The following is a 17,361-nucleotide window of genomic DNA, read 5'->3' on the forward strand; positions in this document are numbered from 1 at the left end:
CTGCCAAGTGTTAAAAGAATCATGTACAGTATGCTATATAAAAAACAAAGGCGCATTTAACCAATGAGGGACCAAGGCAAGACCTTCTAGAGAAGTAAACTAAGCAAAGCCTTACGCTTGGCTCTGTTTCAAAAGACACTCAACTTTCAACTGCCATGTATTTATCCTCCAACAGGTAGAGGGCTTGCTTTACCTATCCCAAGATACAAGTAAGAAGGCATTTTCATTGCTTATAGCCTTTTGACTTCCTGGCTCTGAATGGACTTAAAAGGCATACCTTATGTATAAAATTCACAAGGTAGATACCTTTTTGCAGGATGTATATTTGTATATATGTTCCAAAATATAGTTCTCCAAATAAGAAAATCTTTCAATATAACTAATCAAATACTCGAAAACGAAATAAGCAAACTCAGATTCACTTTTCAATTATCCAATCCCTTTTCCTCTACCATAGCAAAATATCAGTGTATCTTGTAACTTTTACAGTTCATTTTACCTGGGACAGTACTAAAATTACTATCACTAAGAACATGATAATTTATAGAAATAACTAAAATTTGAGAGCTTACTCTGCACTAAGAGCTTTTCTAAGTTCTTTACAACCAATTATTTAACCCTTACAGCAATCGTGTGAATTAGGTACTATTATCTTCTATGACATAAAAGGTTACAAAATTCGCTCAAGGTTACACGGTTGGCACACAGCTCTGGTAAGACATGACCCCTGGACAGAGTGGCTCCATGCTCCTAATCACGATCTTGTAATGACTTCCTAGTTGATAAAATAATACAGAGAAAGGTATGTATGGTTGGTCATAGGGCAAATTGTTATCCTAAATGCATTAAAAGTATTCAGAGAGTGACTATGTAGTGTATGATAACTTATCCTTTAACACAGAAAAAAAATCACATTGCTGTAAAACCAGTTTCTCCCTATTATCTAAAAGCCCTGTGGAACAGAGACTGCCAGTTGTACACTAACTGCTGTACATGTCAATAATAGGAACTCCAAATTCTACCGAGGCTCAGGGATGCCCAAAGTTAAAAAACTACATTTTTCAGACTCCCTTGTAGTTAAAGCATGCCATGAGAGTAAGACCTAGCCAATGGGATGTAAAACAAAACTGGTGTATACTGTTTTTAGGAAGTATCCCTAAAAGGGAAGATCCTCCCTTCCCTTTCCCTTTTTTTTCTGCCTGCTGGGATGCAGATGTGATGGCTAACCTGAATCAGCAATACTCATTATGAAGCTGCAGCTGGGTGGTAAGGACAGCAGAACACAAAGACAGGTGCTTAGATGCAAGAACATCACGCTACTTCTAAGGGTGTTATATTTTTGTAAGAGAAAGAGACTATCTTGTTTAAGCTACTTATGTGCTTTCTGTTGTCCCAGAAGAACCTACCCTTCCAAATAAAGCCCTCTAGTCTAAATTTATGCAAACGGAATTTTAGATAACCAAGTTATTATTTATTATTGTGAAAATATGATATAATAATTTCATGATGGTTTTAATATATCTATTAATTAATGGATATATCCTACTCTTAGTACTTCTTTCACATTGATACTATGAAACTTAAAAATAGATACTTTTGGAAAATATATATTTATTCTTAGGTGTCAGTGAGTAACTACAGGACCTATGCTATCTTAAAATTTGTCTTGTTAGTCTACTATGGTTTTAATTATCTGTATAATATATAAATGAGAGGAAATTCATGTTGGCCATTTAAAATGTATATTCAAGCAACAAAAAAATACAGAAATATGACAACTGCATCCAATTTATCACTTATATAGATGAATTACCATTACTAAAACATAAAGCAAAGCATTATTTAAAGACATGCAGTAACTTAAGCCAGCATTAAAGACTATTTCATATATATTTAAGTTCCTTCTCCAAATTACCTACCTACTCTCAATTAAAAAACTTAGAAAATAGAGATGATAAAATAATACACCACTTCTCTTAGGATTTAAACATACTTTCACAACTGGAGAAATGTGAATTAGAAAGGATAAAATGAAGCAATCACTTCTTAACATCTCTTAATGTTTATGTAGGCTCAAGTTGAAAGCCCAGTAACAAGCGAGCTCTAGTACTAAAGCATCGTATTTCCCTTTCCAGATACCATATACTCTTGGTTTGTTCTCACTAGCTACTCCTGAAATCCTCTTTGCTGTCTTCCTCCTCAACTTTTAAACACCAAGGGCCAGTATTCACTAATGGGACTTCGCTTTCTACACCGCCTCCCTTAGTGGTGTTATATACTACCAAAGCTTCATACATCATTATCTAAGCAGATGACTCCCACAATTATATCTCCAACTGCAACCTTTCACCCCATACTTTTCCAGAGTAGCATAGAGCCTTGTCTTCCTTCCATATGGATGCTCATCCCCAAACCCTGGGTTACCTCTACACTTCATTCTATGTAATCTGTGTACAAATCCATCAACAAATCCTGACTGCTCTATTATAAACACAGACCTGGATTTTACTGCTCTTCATCAGCTCCTACTTGGTTTCCCAAGCCCACATCATTCTTATCTCTTCACAGAGTACTAGAATAACCTGACAGTCTAGTCTCCATTCAGCAGACCCTATGATAACTTTAAAATCTAAATGAGTTCATGTACTTCTATTGCTCAGAATACTCCCATGCTGGCCCCTCATCCTCTACTATTCTAACCACACTGGCCTCTCAGCTATTACTCAAACTTGCCAGGCATATTCCCATTCCAGGATCTATTTCCTCTTCTACTTAAAATGCATTTGCCCAGATATGATGAAAGCTGTACCTCTCCCTTCATTCAGGTGTTTTAAAAGATGCTGTCAGAGAACATTTTAAAATAGCAGCTTCTTTTGCTATCCCTTGACACTATATTTTTTTTCTTCGTAGCACTGGCTCTTTTTGTCTCCATCATTCATTAAAACTGAAGATCCATAAGGAGAGGACTTCTTTTTTATTCTCTACTGTATCTCTAACATCTAAAACAAAGTCTAGTACATAACAGGCCCTTAAGTATTTGTTAAATAGTTGAATGAAATATCTCATTGTATTATGTAACCCATGAGCTCAGTCAAAAGCTTAGTACTAAGTATGTGTTTGTAGGTGGGGCATGGAAGGATGTTCTCTCAGTAAATGGAAAAATTATACAATTAAGTTTTTATTAGTTTATTTTTCTAAACTCCTTAAGAATGAGGAGAGGGAGAAAGATAAGTCTTGCTTTTTGCTCCATCAAGATAGACTTCTCCCTTCTCCACAAATAATTTTCTTTAAAGAATACATCTAAAACATGACCTCCAAAGTTCCAATATTCACAGTTAATGATGCCAACTCATTCCTCATCAGTGGTGATAAAATTACTAAAGAACAATGTCGCATTCTGCCAACTCCTTTTAACAACAAAAAAATTAAATCACATATTAGAATCATAAAGATACTAAGGTAGAATTAATATTAAACCAAATAATGAGAGGCAGTATGGTACAAAGGTTAAAGCACAAACTCAAGAGTCCAACCATTTAGTAGCACTGAAACTTGGACAATTATTGTTAGTAAGCCACCAGAGTCACCCAACTGTAAAATAAGAGTAAATATGTACATCTTAGCTGATGTACATATTTAAAGTATAACCACAAAAGAATGACATATATTAATACCTACATATAGAATCCTCAGGTCAATGTTTGGCATGTATCAAGTATTCAATATGTGATATGCATCATGTTTTACATTACGTGTGTATATGTGTGTGTTTATTATACACATGAACAAGTTATACAAATGAAAAAAATATCAAATATTTCCTTCTTACATGCTTTAAATATAACACTATTTCTACTAGTTTAGTCATCTCTTCTAATATTTCTTCATTTTCTACATTTTACCTGTATTTCCAAATCTAGTTATAAAGAAAATGGTTCACAGAAGTCTGGTAAAATCCACTTAGAATGTGGTCATTACCAACCTTGAATAACTCCAATCTCTGTTCAGATCCAAGGGGCAGGACAGTCATTCCTGACCTCATTCCCAAATCTCAATGCATGCCTCATAAAAGCCTAAGAATAAGATCATACAAATGCAGAAAAGACCCTTAGATCCAAAGTACCAGATCCCAAGAGAGCAAAAGAATCATTCCTTAATAAAAGCCACCAATCTAAGCGAGTTTTCAGGAAAATTAATCTAGTTAACTCTTAAAGCAGGGTCCCAACATAAATTTTTTTTACTGAATTATTTACAACTTTTAAAACTTTTATCGAATCAATACTAGAAAACATACTAAGAAACACTAAGGAATACCAAGTATCAAAAACTTGTTTCAAGTAAAGTATAACCGCAAAAGATTGACAACAACAAAAGCCTAAACTTAAATTATTAATCATGTGCTAAGATAATGTATCACCATAAAGTTATTATAATAAAACAATTAAGATATATGTAATTAATATTAAAATCAAGTTGAACTAACTAATGGTTGCAAAACTTTAAATTGTGACATTTTCATAAATGAGAATAATATTAAGAATAACAAATGGGCAATCAAGCATTGCCAGTGGCAGTATAAAGTGGCATAAAACTTAAAGTTTTATGTTAAACTTAAACTTAAAGTTGGCAATATATGTCTCTAGAGCATCAAAAACAAACATATGAAGTATATTTTTGGAAATAAAAACAGAAAAAGCTCACTGATTTTTATTTAAAAATTTGAAATACCTAAATTTCCAATTGTAGGGGAATGGTTACACAAACTACTTTAAATGCATATAAATACTTTTTTAAAAAGTCCTAAATAAATACTGATGAAGAGTAAGAACTACTATAGAAAAATGTCTAATCATTCAACCAATAATTTATTTGGCCCTTTCTATTTTTTTGGCACTATAATTAATGCTGATTCAAGATACAGAAAAAACAGAGGTGTTCATGGCTCCCATGACACAGTATCATGTGAGAGATATGTACACTGAAAAAAAGCGACTGAATCAAGTATGAGCAAGGTACTCCATTTAAAAAGGAGTATGATTAACAATCTTTTACAGAGTAATCCACTAATGATTATAGAGGGTTAGGGAGGCTTCCCTAAAGAAATAGGTAGACTAGGGATTATAGAGATTTCCAAAAGAACATGGTGGTCTGAATGCATGTGTGCATCTTTGTTTCTTTCTGAAGCCCCTAAAATGATAGTACAGAAGTTTTAAAGAGGAATAACTTCATCAGGACAAAAAAAATGAGACAGGATCACAGAAGAATTGTCAATAAATTTTTGGAAACTGTGAACATGAATGGTTGAGTGGTCACCTGCCTTTGTAAACCAGAAATCATTGACAACACTGAAACCTCAATTGGTGTGAATATGGGAAAACTACCCAGAAACAAGCTGTTTACTGTAACAGATAGCTGGAAAGATTCAGAAATAAGAAGCTCTAGTTCTCACTGACAGTAGATGTGCAGTAGAGAATCAGAGAAATGCACAGACCCCCTCTTCGGCTTTCCTAAGGCAGCTAGAAATCAGGTCTCTAACTCCTAGGCAGAAGAATGGAAGACATATATCCAGTGTTCATGTCCTGAACCCAAAGAAAAGACCTAAATACAGACTTGGTGACAGTATTACTTTGTTGGCTTATAGCAATGCTTACTAGTTTATAAACCCCAGCTACATACACAGAGCTTCCAATCACCATTTTTGTGTCTTATCTTTAAAAATGAACAGACAGGAAAGGATCATAATAAGATATCTGATGAACACCTCCAGCAGGAGTAGAAGAACAAAACCAAACAAAAAGAAAAGAGGAACTCAGAAGTATAAACAATACAAGGAAATGGAAAAATAATCTTCAGAAACTACAATATAGTGTTCAAGGACAAGCATACCAGAGAAAAGTTCTGTGAAAAGTTCTGTGAATTTTTTTAAAGAGGGTCTTAGAAGTTCTTCAGAGAAAAGTTTTGAAATGCAAAACAACAAAAGCTTTTGAAGAAAGCAAAACAAAAGATAAAACAATGAGAAACAGAAAAGCCGAGGAGTATAGGAAGTTTACAGGAACAGTAATTCCTGAAAGAGAAATACTAAAAATATAAGGGAAGAAATTATCAAAAATACCAAAAATGTCCAAGTACTGAAAGAAATGAATCTCCAAATTAAAACGATCCAGAGACTGGGGTCCCTGGGTGGCTCAGTGGGTTAAGCTTCTGCCTTTGGCTCAGGTCACGATCTCAGGGTTCTGGGATCCAGTCCCGCATCAGCTCTCTGCTAAGCAGGGAGTCTGCTTCCCCTCCACCCCCACCTGCCTCTCTGTCTCCTTGTGAGTTCTCTGTCAAATAAATAAATAAAATATTTAAAAAGAAAATAAAAAGACCCAATGAGGGGTGCCTGGTGGCTCAGTGGGTTAAGCATCTGCCTTCGCTCAAGTCATGATCCTAGGGTCCTGGATGGAGCCCCAGGTCCATGGGCTTCCTGCTCAGCAGGGAGCTGCTTCTCACTTGTCCTCTGCCCCTCCCAGCCTTGTGTGCCTGCTCTTACTCTCAAATTAAAAAAAAACAAAAACAAAAACAAAAAAAATCTTAAAAAAGAAAAAAAAAAAGAGCCAATGGATGTGCAGTGAAGGAAATAAAAAAATGGAAGGAAGGAAGAAAGAAAGGCAGGCAGGCAGGCAGGAAGTCTCCCTCCTCTGCACATTGAACGATCCATATATCATTATTATGAAATTTCAGAACCACAGACATGAAAATATCTTAAAAGCTTCCAGAAAGAAAGACAAAAAATTTAAAAACACAAAATAAGGCAATCAGTCATACTTAAGAATGGTAATACACTTATAGTAACCATGTAAGATAAAAGACAATGAGGTCACATTTTCAATATTCTCACTCAATTACCAATATATAGCTCCACATCCGCCTATCATCTTACACAGTACAATAAGCATATTTTTATAGATAAGAGATATAAAATGTATGTCCCACCAGAAGGAATACTGTAAAAAAGGCCCAATAAAACAAAAGTATAGAGCATTTAAAAAAGGCTATGGAGATCATGACAGCGATTCCAGAGGAAAAAGGAACTCCTAATGTTATGAAGTCCCACAGTGACAGTTATGAAAGGCTGCAAGATGGATGCCTTCAATGGCAGGAAAATTAAGAAAATAAAATCAATCTAAGATTATTTGAGGCTTTCAGATATATTGAAAGAAGCTTCAAGGTTCTATTGATAAATTTTGGGATGAATTAGTGACAAGTACTTTGATAACAAAGCAATCAAACCAAAAGAGACAATTATTAATTCCAGGAGAAAGATATAAGGGGGAAAAAGTTACATTATGATCAAAACATATGAGGTTCATCTATGAGTATTTGCACTGTCATCCCAATATACCTCCTAATTTAAACCAAAATGGTCCATAATCATTTTGAGAGGACGGAGCAGGTTAAGTGTTGGGGGATAGGTAAGCCAAAGTACAGAGTCAACAAATAATACCTAAATTGTAGATTTTTATAAACCTAAGCATATTAATTACGAATAATTACAGGAAGCATCCATTAAAAAAAGTTGAAAGTAGCCACCTCTAAGGAATGGGAATCTGTAGCAAATAGAGAAAAGACGACAACTTCTATTTTTCGTTATATAAGCCTTATGGTACTACTTGACTTTTTAACCTAGGTACTTGTATTTTTTAAACCAATTTTTAAAAAAATTAACCAGGTTTGAGGACTGATAAGGATTTGATTATTGCAAGTAGTTTAAGTTTATATGTAGAAAACAAAAAGAGTAGAAAAATTATATACCAAATTATCAAACATGGTTATTTTAGTTTGTGGAAATAACTGATGATTGAAAAAAATTGTTTTCCAGTTTTCCCAGATTTTCTTTAACGAACATGTGTTACTTTTTTGTAATAAGAAAGCGAACATTTAAAAAAGATAAAGTCCTATACTCTGGAGGGAAAACCTTCGCTAGAGAGTCTCCGATGCCCTTCAAATACTATAAGCAATTAAAATCCATAAGCCCAATTATCTCAAGTACTCACTTTTATCATGACAAATTCTATATAAAATATATTTCTTGTATTGTTTCCAATTCAAAAGTAAAGTTATAAGCCCATAATAAAGTCCTAATGAAGATTTGTGGTAAAAACATGCTTTTAGTAAACCCGTATATGCTCTGAATAAATGACTCTAATTTTTAGAAAAATGCACTGTGGTTTCCGATGGGTTTTAGTTTAAAAACAAAACAAAACAAAACAAAACAAAACTGCAGGTTATTGTAACTAAAATTGTTTAAATAGTCAAAACTGCCTGGAAGAAATAACAACTCAACTATGTTTTCAATTTTAATAATACTGTTGCTAATTATATAAAAATAATATTGTTGCTAATTACCTACTGTTGCAACTACCTGAGAAGAAATATAAATAAAACTTAAAACTCTTTTCAGGATGCCATACTTCAAGTAAGTTTTCTAAAACAAGAACTTTTACAAACACATTTTCACAATTTCCTTCTCAATCTGCAGGCATTCTCACTGACTACAAAGATAAAATCTTGAAAATTATACTTTCCATAAGATGAATTAAATCCTGAGTAGCTGGAGGATAAAATATTATGATTATCAGGCATATGACAATAGTGATCACCTTAAAGTCAAAATAATTTAACAAAATGTACACAGTTTCTATATAAATGATTTATTTCAAAGTTGTTAATGACTTTTTTCTTATTTATCAAAGATCTGTGGTCTACAGGAAAACTAAAAAGCACGGGGAAAGAATATGTAAATTTGACTCCTTTTTAGAATAAAAGGAAAGATTTTCTTTAAAGACTGAAAGGACATACAGTAATCCCTTGCCTTTTTTTGAAGATATTTTGTTATACATGATTTTCATTTATACTTTCTAGCACTTATGAAAATTCTGACTACAGGAAACACAAGTGGGCTGACAAAAAATAAAATTAGATTTTATTTCTGAGAGATGCATTCCTCTCTCTACCAGAGGATCAGTGAAGTCAGTGTATGAGGAACTTAAGAGAACAGACATAACTGCTTGGGCATATATACTACTGGTATAAGTTTTATTTTGCTTTGTTGTATTTTAATATCATTAAAGCTTTTACAACTTTTCATAGTCATTGATCTCTCTGATCTTGTTCCCCTATTCCAGAGTTTCTCCAAGTGTGCTATTTATACAACCTGGAGTGCACAGTCTCTTGGAGTAGGGTCCTGAAACCTGCCTAATAAATACGCTCTTAGAGTTTCAGAATCTCTGCCCCGCTTCAAAGTTAAGTTCTAAAATGTAAATTCTCACACCGCAGACTTTTAGAAATATACAAGTTACTCTGTGACTTTGTACTTCAAATTTACATTAAGGCCAGCTGAAGAAAATCAGAGGGAAATGAACAATAGAAGAAAAGAGGCAAGAATTTATTTGATACTACGGCAACCACTTATTGCCTAATACAGAAGTAATTCCTTATTTTCTCAGAAGTTATCTTCCTTAAAATAGCAGAGATTCTACTTCAGGAGTCTTGGAAAACAGATAAGAACAGATACTACACTTGATCTTAGCCAAAAGGCTGAGAAGCGATGGAGGAGTCTTGGAAAACAAAAGTTTAGCAGTCAAGTAATAAAATATGATGCTGAACACACAAAAATACATAGTAAACAAAAGTTTTAAAGGCATCCACTTTTAAACATGTATTGGCATAAGATCATATTCAATCCATTTACCTGAATTCCTTTAGATTGTTCAGGGAACATTGGTAAAGTCACTGTGACTTGCTAAAACAGATCTTTCTAAGAACTCTTACATCACGGTATTTCTACAGTTTTCAATTTTTTTTTTTAGTTGAAATTAAATTTTTTTGTTTACTCTTACACTTTTGGGGGGTATGCAGTTTTTGGTAAAAATGCTTACACAGTAAGACCTTTTTGCAAATTGCTGAGGGCAGGGAGGGAAGAGAGTTTAACAATAATCACTGTCTTGTTCTCTTGCTTAAAGCACAATGAACTGACCCACACATACATAAAAAGATCACAGATCATCTAACATAGGTATTCAAATACAAAACTGCAATATCACAAAGCATGATTTACTTTAACCATAAAAGAATACATATTTGTTCTTCCTTTGAAAGGAAAAATATTTGCCAAGAATGAAGACAGTCATCAGAAAACAGGATGTTAATGGCAAGAAACCACTGCAAAATGAATAAAACTGATCATAGACTGGTGTGTTAGTGTTCCTGATCTGGAGCAAAAGAAGGCACGTGTTCCCTAAGGCTGGCTGAGCAGTTACATTCCATCAGCATTGGGCAGCCCTCAAGCTATGCCAGGACTTGTCTGCTTTCAGTTCCTCCAAAGTGACAAGCTCTTCCATGATCCCTGGCCCCTCTGTCTAGTTGACACTTTCCCCAATATTTTTTCATCTTTGTGCTGGCTGTTCAAGCTTCAGGTCTTAGCTTACTTTACTCCACAGATAAATTAAATACTCCCCTCCCCTTACATATTACCTCCCCAAGCACTTTATCATCTCACTCCACAGCATTTCTAACACTCTGTGGTTAGAAACATGGATTTTACGTATATAGATATTATATAAGTATATTACATGTATGTATGTATATTATACATATGATAAGGTCCCTCTTTCCCTAGCAGGCTATAAATCCCACAAGAACAGAGACTATGTATGTTTTACACAATTACAGCGCCAAGGTCTTGGACCCTGCCTGGTATAAAAGTGAACACACTTAGTGGAAGAAGTGCATCCAGAACTCCCATCTTTGTCTGCTGTCTCTTCACACCTGTAGAGCCACAATGACATAAGACCCTTCCTACCTGCTATGTTAAACCACAAAACCTTAACATCAAACAACGGAGATTTCCCTACTGACCTGTAAAAATCACTTGAGGGTGGGAAAATGGAAACAAGCTGTAGAGAAGTATTTGGGGCTGCAGTGTGGTTGGGAGGACCCTTTGTTAGTTCTATCAGTCAATTCTCAGGCCAGTAACTTGCCAGACTTCCTTGGGATTCCAGAGAGCTGCTTCACTGCTTTCCTTTCAGCTGACACTAAATCTTACCTTGAGTAGTTTTTTCCAATGCAAATTTATAGTTTCTGCCTTTCATCTCTGTGGAAGCCAGCCTCCATGTTGGCCTCAATGACTGATACTTGCCTCCCAGTATTCACATCTCTGGAGTAGCAGAACCCTCTCCAGCTGAGCAGGGATGGCCTATGTAGCTATTAGGATGTCATGGAAATCATGGTATGAAACTTCTGAAGCTAGGTCATAGAAGACATTGGGACATTCACTTTGAGCTTTATCTTTGCTCTGGGGGATCCAGCAAATACACTGTGAGGACACTCCAGAAGTCCCATGGAAGGGTCCACATGGTGAGCAACTGAGTTCTCCTGCCAATGGCCTGGGTTAATTTGCCAGCCACATGAGTGAGCCACCCTGGAAAAGGAACTCCCAGCCCTATTCAAGGCTCCACATGACTGCTACCTCAGAAGATGCTCAGCCAGAACCAAGCAACTAATTTAACTCCCAAATTCTAACCTACAGAAATCATGTGATATAATAAATGTTTATTGTTGTTTTAAGCTGCTAAAGTTAGGGGTAACTTGTTATACAAATTATACATAATACATAACAATATAAACTCTCAGCACTTAAGTTCCTGTGGAAAATATTCTATATGAAAATTTTCTAGAAACTTTTATCATTAATAGAAAGGGAAAGAAGAGATTTAAAAAATTTACCCTAAACTCCCTTTTTCCTTTCCCTTAGGTCCCATAAGGAAGACAAAGCAAATGGCAGACTCTCTGAAAACATTTAAAAAGGATAAAATAAGATTCATTCCTTTTTTCTTTCTGAAAAAAAGAAAAGAAAAGAAAAGAAAAGGACTTTTCTTGCATTAAACAGAAGACAGAATTTTCTGAAAAGAATGAAAGATGAGACAGAAGAGATGGGACAGAGGCTGAAGTAGTGTCCTGAAGATGAGGAATGGAGAAAAGCAGAAAGTTCAGAGATTGGCTGCTTCTGTTTTGTCACAACCTCGCTTTAAGCAGAGTTTACTGAGGTCCCTCCCAAAGAAAATAGGCAATGATCAGAATATGAGGAGGAAGATATACAATAGGATATCCTAGAAGGCAGTGAAGTCTGTACTAATAAAGAAAAATACATAGCAGCACTTGGGTTTCAGGATCACTTTAAATAAGTTTATGATGGCAATATGCAGAAGTCTTATTTCTATTTCTATGTAGAGAAGATGCCTCAATTTTTAATTTTTTTTTCTCTTTTAATTCCCTCCCATAAAAAGGTGGTACTGACCACATAAGATACTGCAATTAGAAACAGAGATTTGGGGGCGCCTCGGTGGCTCATTGGGTTAAAGCCTCTGATTTCAGGTAGGGTCATGCTGCCAGGGTCCTGGGATTGAGCCCCTGCTTCGACTCTGTGCTCAGGAGGGAGCCTGCTTCCCTTCCTCTCTCTCTGGCCTATATGCCTACTTTTGATCTCTGTCTGTCAAATAAATAAATTAAATTAAATTAAATTAAAAAAAAGAAAGAAAGAAAAAGATTTGTTACCATAATTCCAAAAGGTGGTACTGACCACATTTTCTCCCATCCCATGGCCAAAGATAATTTTCCTAACAAAAGAGTTCTGAATACATTTGAGATTTTTTTTTTTTAATTATTAAATTCCTCTTAGCCTTAGGCTGCTGCCATTTTCTTTTCAAAGTCTTCTAGGTTGCTCTCCAGTTTTATTATAACACAGACTTTTTAGAAAAAAAAGAAAACCTGAGATAATTCTACAGCAGAGAATGTTTTCTCTTAACATCTTCAAAAGACCTTTTTAAAGGACTAGGAGAAACAACAATGAGAAATGTTTCATTATTCACTGGTAACAGTTAATAATGACTTTATCTTGTAGAAGAATTTCTAAGAGTTTTCTTTCTAGATAGGCCAAAGAAATAAATAGATAAACTTCTTTGTAATCATAAACTGCTGGATTCTATTATTAAACAGAGGATCTAACTAGAACTGTCAGAGCAACAGTGAAAGAGAACAAGACTTCAGTATACAGATACTAAAAAATTTGGATTAGGTTTTGATTAGAAGCCCCCCAGATCCCCACAAAAACCCAAAGTATAATAGTCTTTATTAGTTTGGGAGAATTACCATTGCCACACACTGTTAACAATCACTAACCTCTTGAGCTTTTCAAGCTCCTTAAAAATAAAGGAATTACAAAAGACAGGAAATGGCTTTATAAACAAAATCCAGAAACACAACAAAATGTTTAGATATCTGATCAGTATTACCAATACAGCCTCGAGAAACCACCTTGCTTTGGCGCGCCTGGGTAGCTCAGTGGGTAAAGCCTCTGCCTTCGGCTTGGGTCAAGATCCCAGGATTTGGGATGGAGCCCCACATTGTGCTCTCTGCTCAGCAGGGAGCCTGCTTCCTCCTCTCTCTCCCTCTCTTTCTCTCTCTTTCTGCCTACCTCTCTGTCTACTTGCAATCTCTGTCAAATAAATAAAATCTTAAAAAAAAAAAAAGAAGAAGAAGATACCACCTTGCTGCCAACACTTAAGTTCTATAATTTTAGGCTAAATCTTTCAAGGAATTCTTACTTGGCTTTATAGAACTAAAAATGTGGAAAAAATTACCAAGTAGCCTATGGTTTTGATTCACTGAGAGATGCTGAGCCAGAACCAACCAGTTAAGCTGCTCCTGAGTTCCTGACCCACAGAACTGTGTGAAGTAATAAATGTTTGTTGTTATTTTAAGCTGCTAAATTTTGGGATAATTTATTATGCAGCAATCTCTTATCACCCAAGTAAGTGTACAGTTTGCCAGATTTTCACCATGAATATAAAAGGCAACGGATATATTATACAAAGAAATATAAAATAATTAGTAACATGCAATATACAAATGAAAACATGTATGTTAATGAAATATTGTCAGATACAGTTAACAATAAGACTAATACTGTAAAAGATCGGTGGAGCTGATTCTTTTTCCTAATCTGCCTCAAGTTTTATGAAACCCTCAGAGAAGCTACTACAAAAGATCCCCCTTTAAAGCCCTATGACAGTAGAAGAAAAATGGGGAAATGAAGTTAACTCAGAGCAATTATAGGTTGGAATCACTGCAAATTGTAAATTCAAGTATTATAAGGATTTTTTTAAAATTTCTATATTTGATAGAGTTCTAGAAAAGTGACTATACCAAACACTTAGATCCTCCAGAAAACTGCAAAATATCTCTAAATAGTGGCTTTTTCTTAGATAACAAGTCAGGAGACATGGGCTTACATTTCTCTCTGCATAAATCAGCATAAATCTAAATAAGCTACAAAGGAAAAAGTAGGACATTTCACAAAGGTTTTTATTAACAGACATAACAGAATCTTATAGATGACATAGGTGCTACTTAGTGCTAAAAACATATAAACAAAGGTGAGATAAACATAATTCAGTGCATGATATAAGAAATAAAAAAAAGTCACCTACCCTTAAGAGGATCATGTTCTGCTCTCATAATATCAATAAGGGAATTCTCCAAAGAGTGCATGTTCAAACTGTCATACATTCTACTTCGATCCTAGAAGAGAAAAAAAAAAAAAAAGACTCAATATGATGTATAAAGCTATTTTAAAAACTGGTGATAAATATACCATCTAAACCTCCTTACATAAAATAGGACATCTGATTAATATAATATTACTAATCACTTACATTCCAAGATAATACCAGTAACTAAGGATCCCATGAGTTATTCTATCTCTTGTATTGGAGAATATTCCATTTACTATATTCATCTCAAAAAAACACACATCAAGAGTAATCTTATTTCACTGGAAGCATTAATAGAGTAAAATATATTCTATTGTTACCTCAACTTATAAAGATTGCCGAAATGTTATACACAAAGCATTTTTAGTTGTTATTTAACTTCTAAGCTTTTCTCATATATCTAGGAAGACACCAGCATTTAAAAAATAAATAGTTCAGGGGAAAGGAATTAATCCCATAATGGCACCATACTTTAAATATCTATCAAACAGTGTACATTACTTGACTAGTCAGAATTTCAGAATAATACATAAACATCCCAGTTAATATCAAAAGCATGAACTACTATCAGAACAAAGACTAACACCTCGAATACTTATATCCAAATCTTGCTCCCTGAAGTCCTCACATATTGGTCTCTGCATTTCTAAATCTTCTTTTCCTCCACACCCTGCAAAGAAGGCAGGGATGGAGGGAAGAGAGTGGAAAGTAGTCTCATCTCAACAAGTTTCCTACCTCAAGTTCCAGAACAAAGTCTTTTTGTAGATGGAGGTCTTGTTTGCTGTATGTTAAATCTGTCAATCTACTTACCAGAAGGAATTTGATTCTTTAATGCCTATTAATTTATACTGTTTTTCTGCCCAAGACATCCTCAATGTACTTGAACAAATATACATGGGGAACTACCACAGCAAGCTCTGGCCCAGGCCCCTTAAATCATCAAAATGTCAGTGATGACTCCCACCCACTTAAATGTGTGTTGGTGTTTGTACAAGTGTTTGTACATGAAAGAGAGGAAGGGCAGGCCATTTCTAACTCTCAAAAAATGTTTGATACTTAAAAAGAAAATGGAAGAGTAAGAAAAATGGGGGAAAATGGTCTCTACAGAAATCATAATTAGGCACTTCTTAGCCCCAGTCTGTGAACTTCAAGAATAACCATGAAATCTCTGAGATTATATATAATATTCTGTATGGGTGTGTGCACATTTTTTTTTTTCCCTGAGGAAAAGGGCTTCATCAGTTTTCTATAGGAGTCCATAATCCAGATACGATTCAGAGTCAGTCTTTAAAGGAAGCTAAAGAAAAACATAAAAAGTTTTTCCTGAAAATATGTTGATTTATTTGCTCCATCAAGCAGAGTAAATGAATCAGGGCTGTGAGCATTTAAAGCCAGGGGGCCAGAATCAGTGTTGTAGACTAAACAAATTGTTGTTGGAATTTAGAAGTGTGCAAAGTAATACTAAAATGGTAGACTGCTAGACCAGTTGCTCTTACTCCAGCTTTATCACCATACAGCTGTATTGGTACTCCTTACTTTATTTTTACATCACTAACAATGACTTTGCTTGGTGGGGGAGGCACAGAGAATCACTGAACTAGAATAGTGGTTCTCTCACTTGAACATGCTTCAGAATCATCTGGAAGGGTTGCAAAACACACAGATCGTTGGAACCCAGATTTCTGGGACTCTGTTCAGAGTCTGAAATTCAGCAGGTTGAGAGTGGCCCCTGAAAATCTGTATTTAAAATAGGTTCCCAGGTGATACTTAAGATATCTAGTCCAGCGATAATACTTTAAGAAGTGCAGAGCCTCTTGATCTTGAGTAAGCTACTAAACCTTTATAAGCTCTGTTCCATCTTCTCGAAAAGAAAAAAAAAAAAAAACTGTTTCAGACTAGACAATGCCTAAATTCCACCTTAAAAATACAGAAAAGCAGGGACGCCTGGGTGGCTCAGTTGGTTAAGCGGCTGCCTTCAGCTCAGGTCATGATCCAAGCATCCTGGGATTGAGTCCCACATCGGGCTCCTTGCTTGGCAGGGAGTCTGCTTCTCCCTCTGCCTGCCACTCTGTCTGCCTGTGCTTGCTCTCGCTTCTCTCTATATGACATATAAATAAATAAAATCTTAAAAAAAATACAGAAAAGCAAAAGACTCAAAGTACTATGTAATAAATGAAATAAAGAAGAGAAGACAGCATGGCCCTTGGGCAAAAATGACATACAATTTTAGTAATTCAAATATTTCCATTTCAGTGCTTCCACTATATTATGTTCGTAACTAATTTGTTGATTTTCCTGCCTTACCAACTAAACTAAGTTAATTATAAGTAGGGACCTTCTAATCATGGAATATAGCTAGCTCTCAAATGTTTATTGAATGAGTAGTACTTTATCTCTACTATAAAAACTTTGCAAATTGAAGTTGAGCTCTGTGAGGGCAAAGACAGTTTAGGACCATTATGTCTTCTTAGAATTCTCCATGGAATAGGTACTTAGATGTTAACTGACAAAACTAAGGCAAGATATATTAAAACATATTTAAAATATGATTAAAAAATATAAGCTATCATGATAAAAATTATATATATAATTAACTAAAAAAACCCTCAGGTACTACAGGTTCTAAGATATATTAGAAATACTTTATATTCTATTTACCTTAAATTCTTGCAAAGAAAACATGTATGGTTCAGGGGTATCTTCTCAGGCTGCTGTTTTTTGAATGGAATCAGACTATACCCCATCACAGTGGACCTATGAACTTAACTAA

At 34.9% G+C, this 17,361-nt stretch overlaps 1 protein-coding gene across 8 annotated transcripts in view; it reads right to left on the bottom strand.

Annotated features, from left to right (window-relative positions):
- CPEB2 (cytoplasmic polyadenylation element binding protein 2) overlaps window positions 1–17,361 on the bottom strand; it is a 71,247-nt gene that overhangs the window by 42,485 nt on the left and 11,401 nt on the right. For all 8 annotated transcript variants that reach the window (XM_082727814.1, XM_082727812.1, XM_082727815.1 and 5 more), the window contains one exon: window positions 14,529–14,619. In XM_082727814.1, coding sequence (XP_082583940.1) covers window positions 14,529–14,619 — 91 coding nt within the window. The remainder of the gene's footprint in view (window positions 1–14,528; window positions 14,620–17,361) is intronic.

This window comes from Mustela nivalis (genome assembly GCF_964662115.1).
Source record: "Mustela nivalis genome assembly, chromosome: 4".
Taxonomy (NCBI): Eukaryota; Metazoa; Chordata; class Mammalia; order Carnivora; family Mustelidae; genus Mustela; species Mustela nivalis.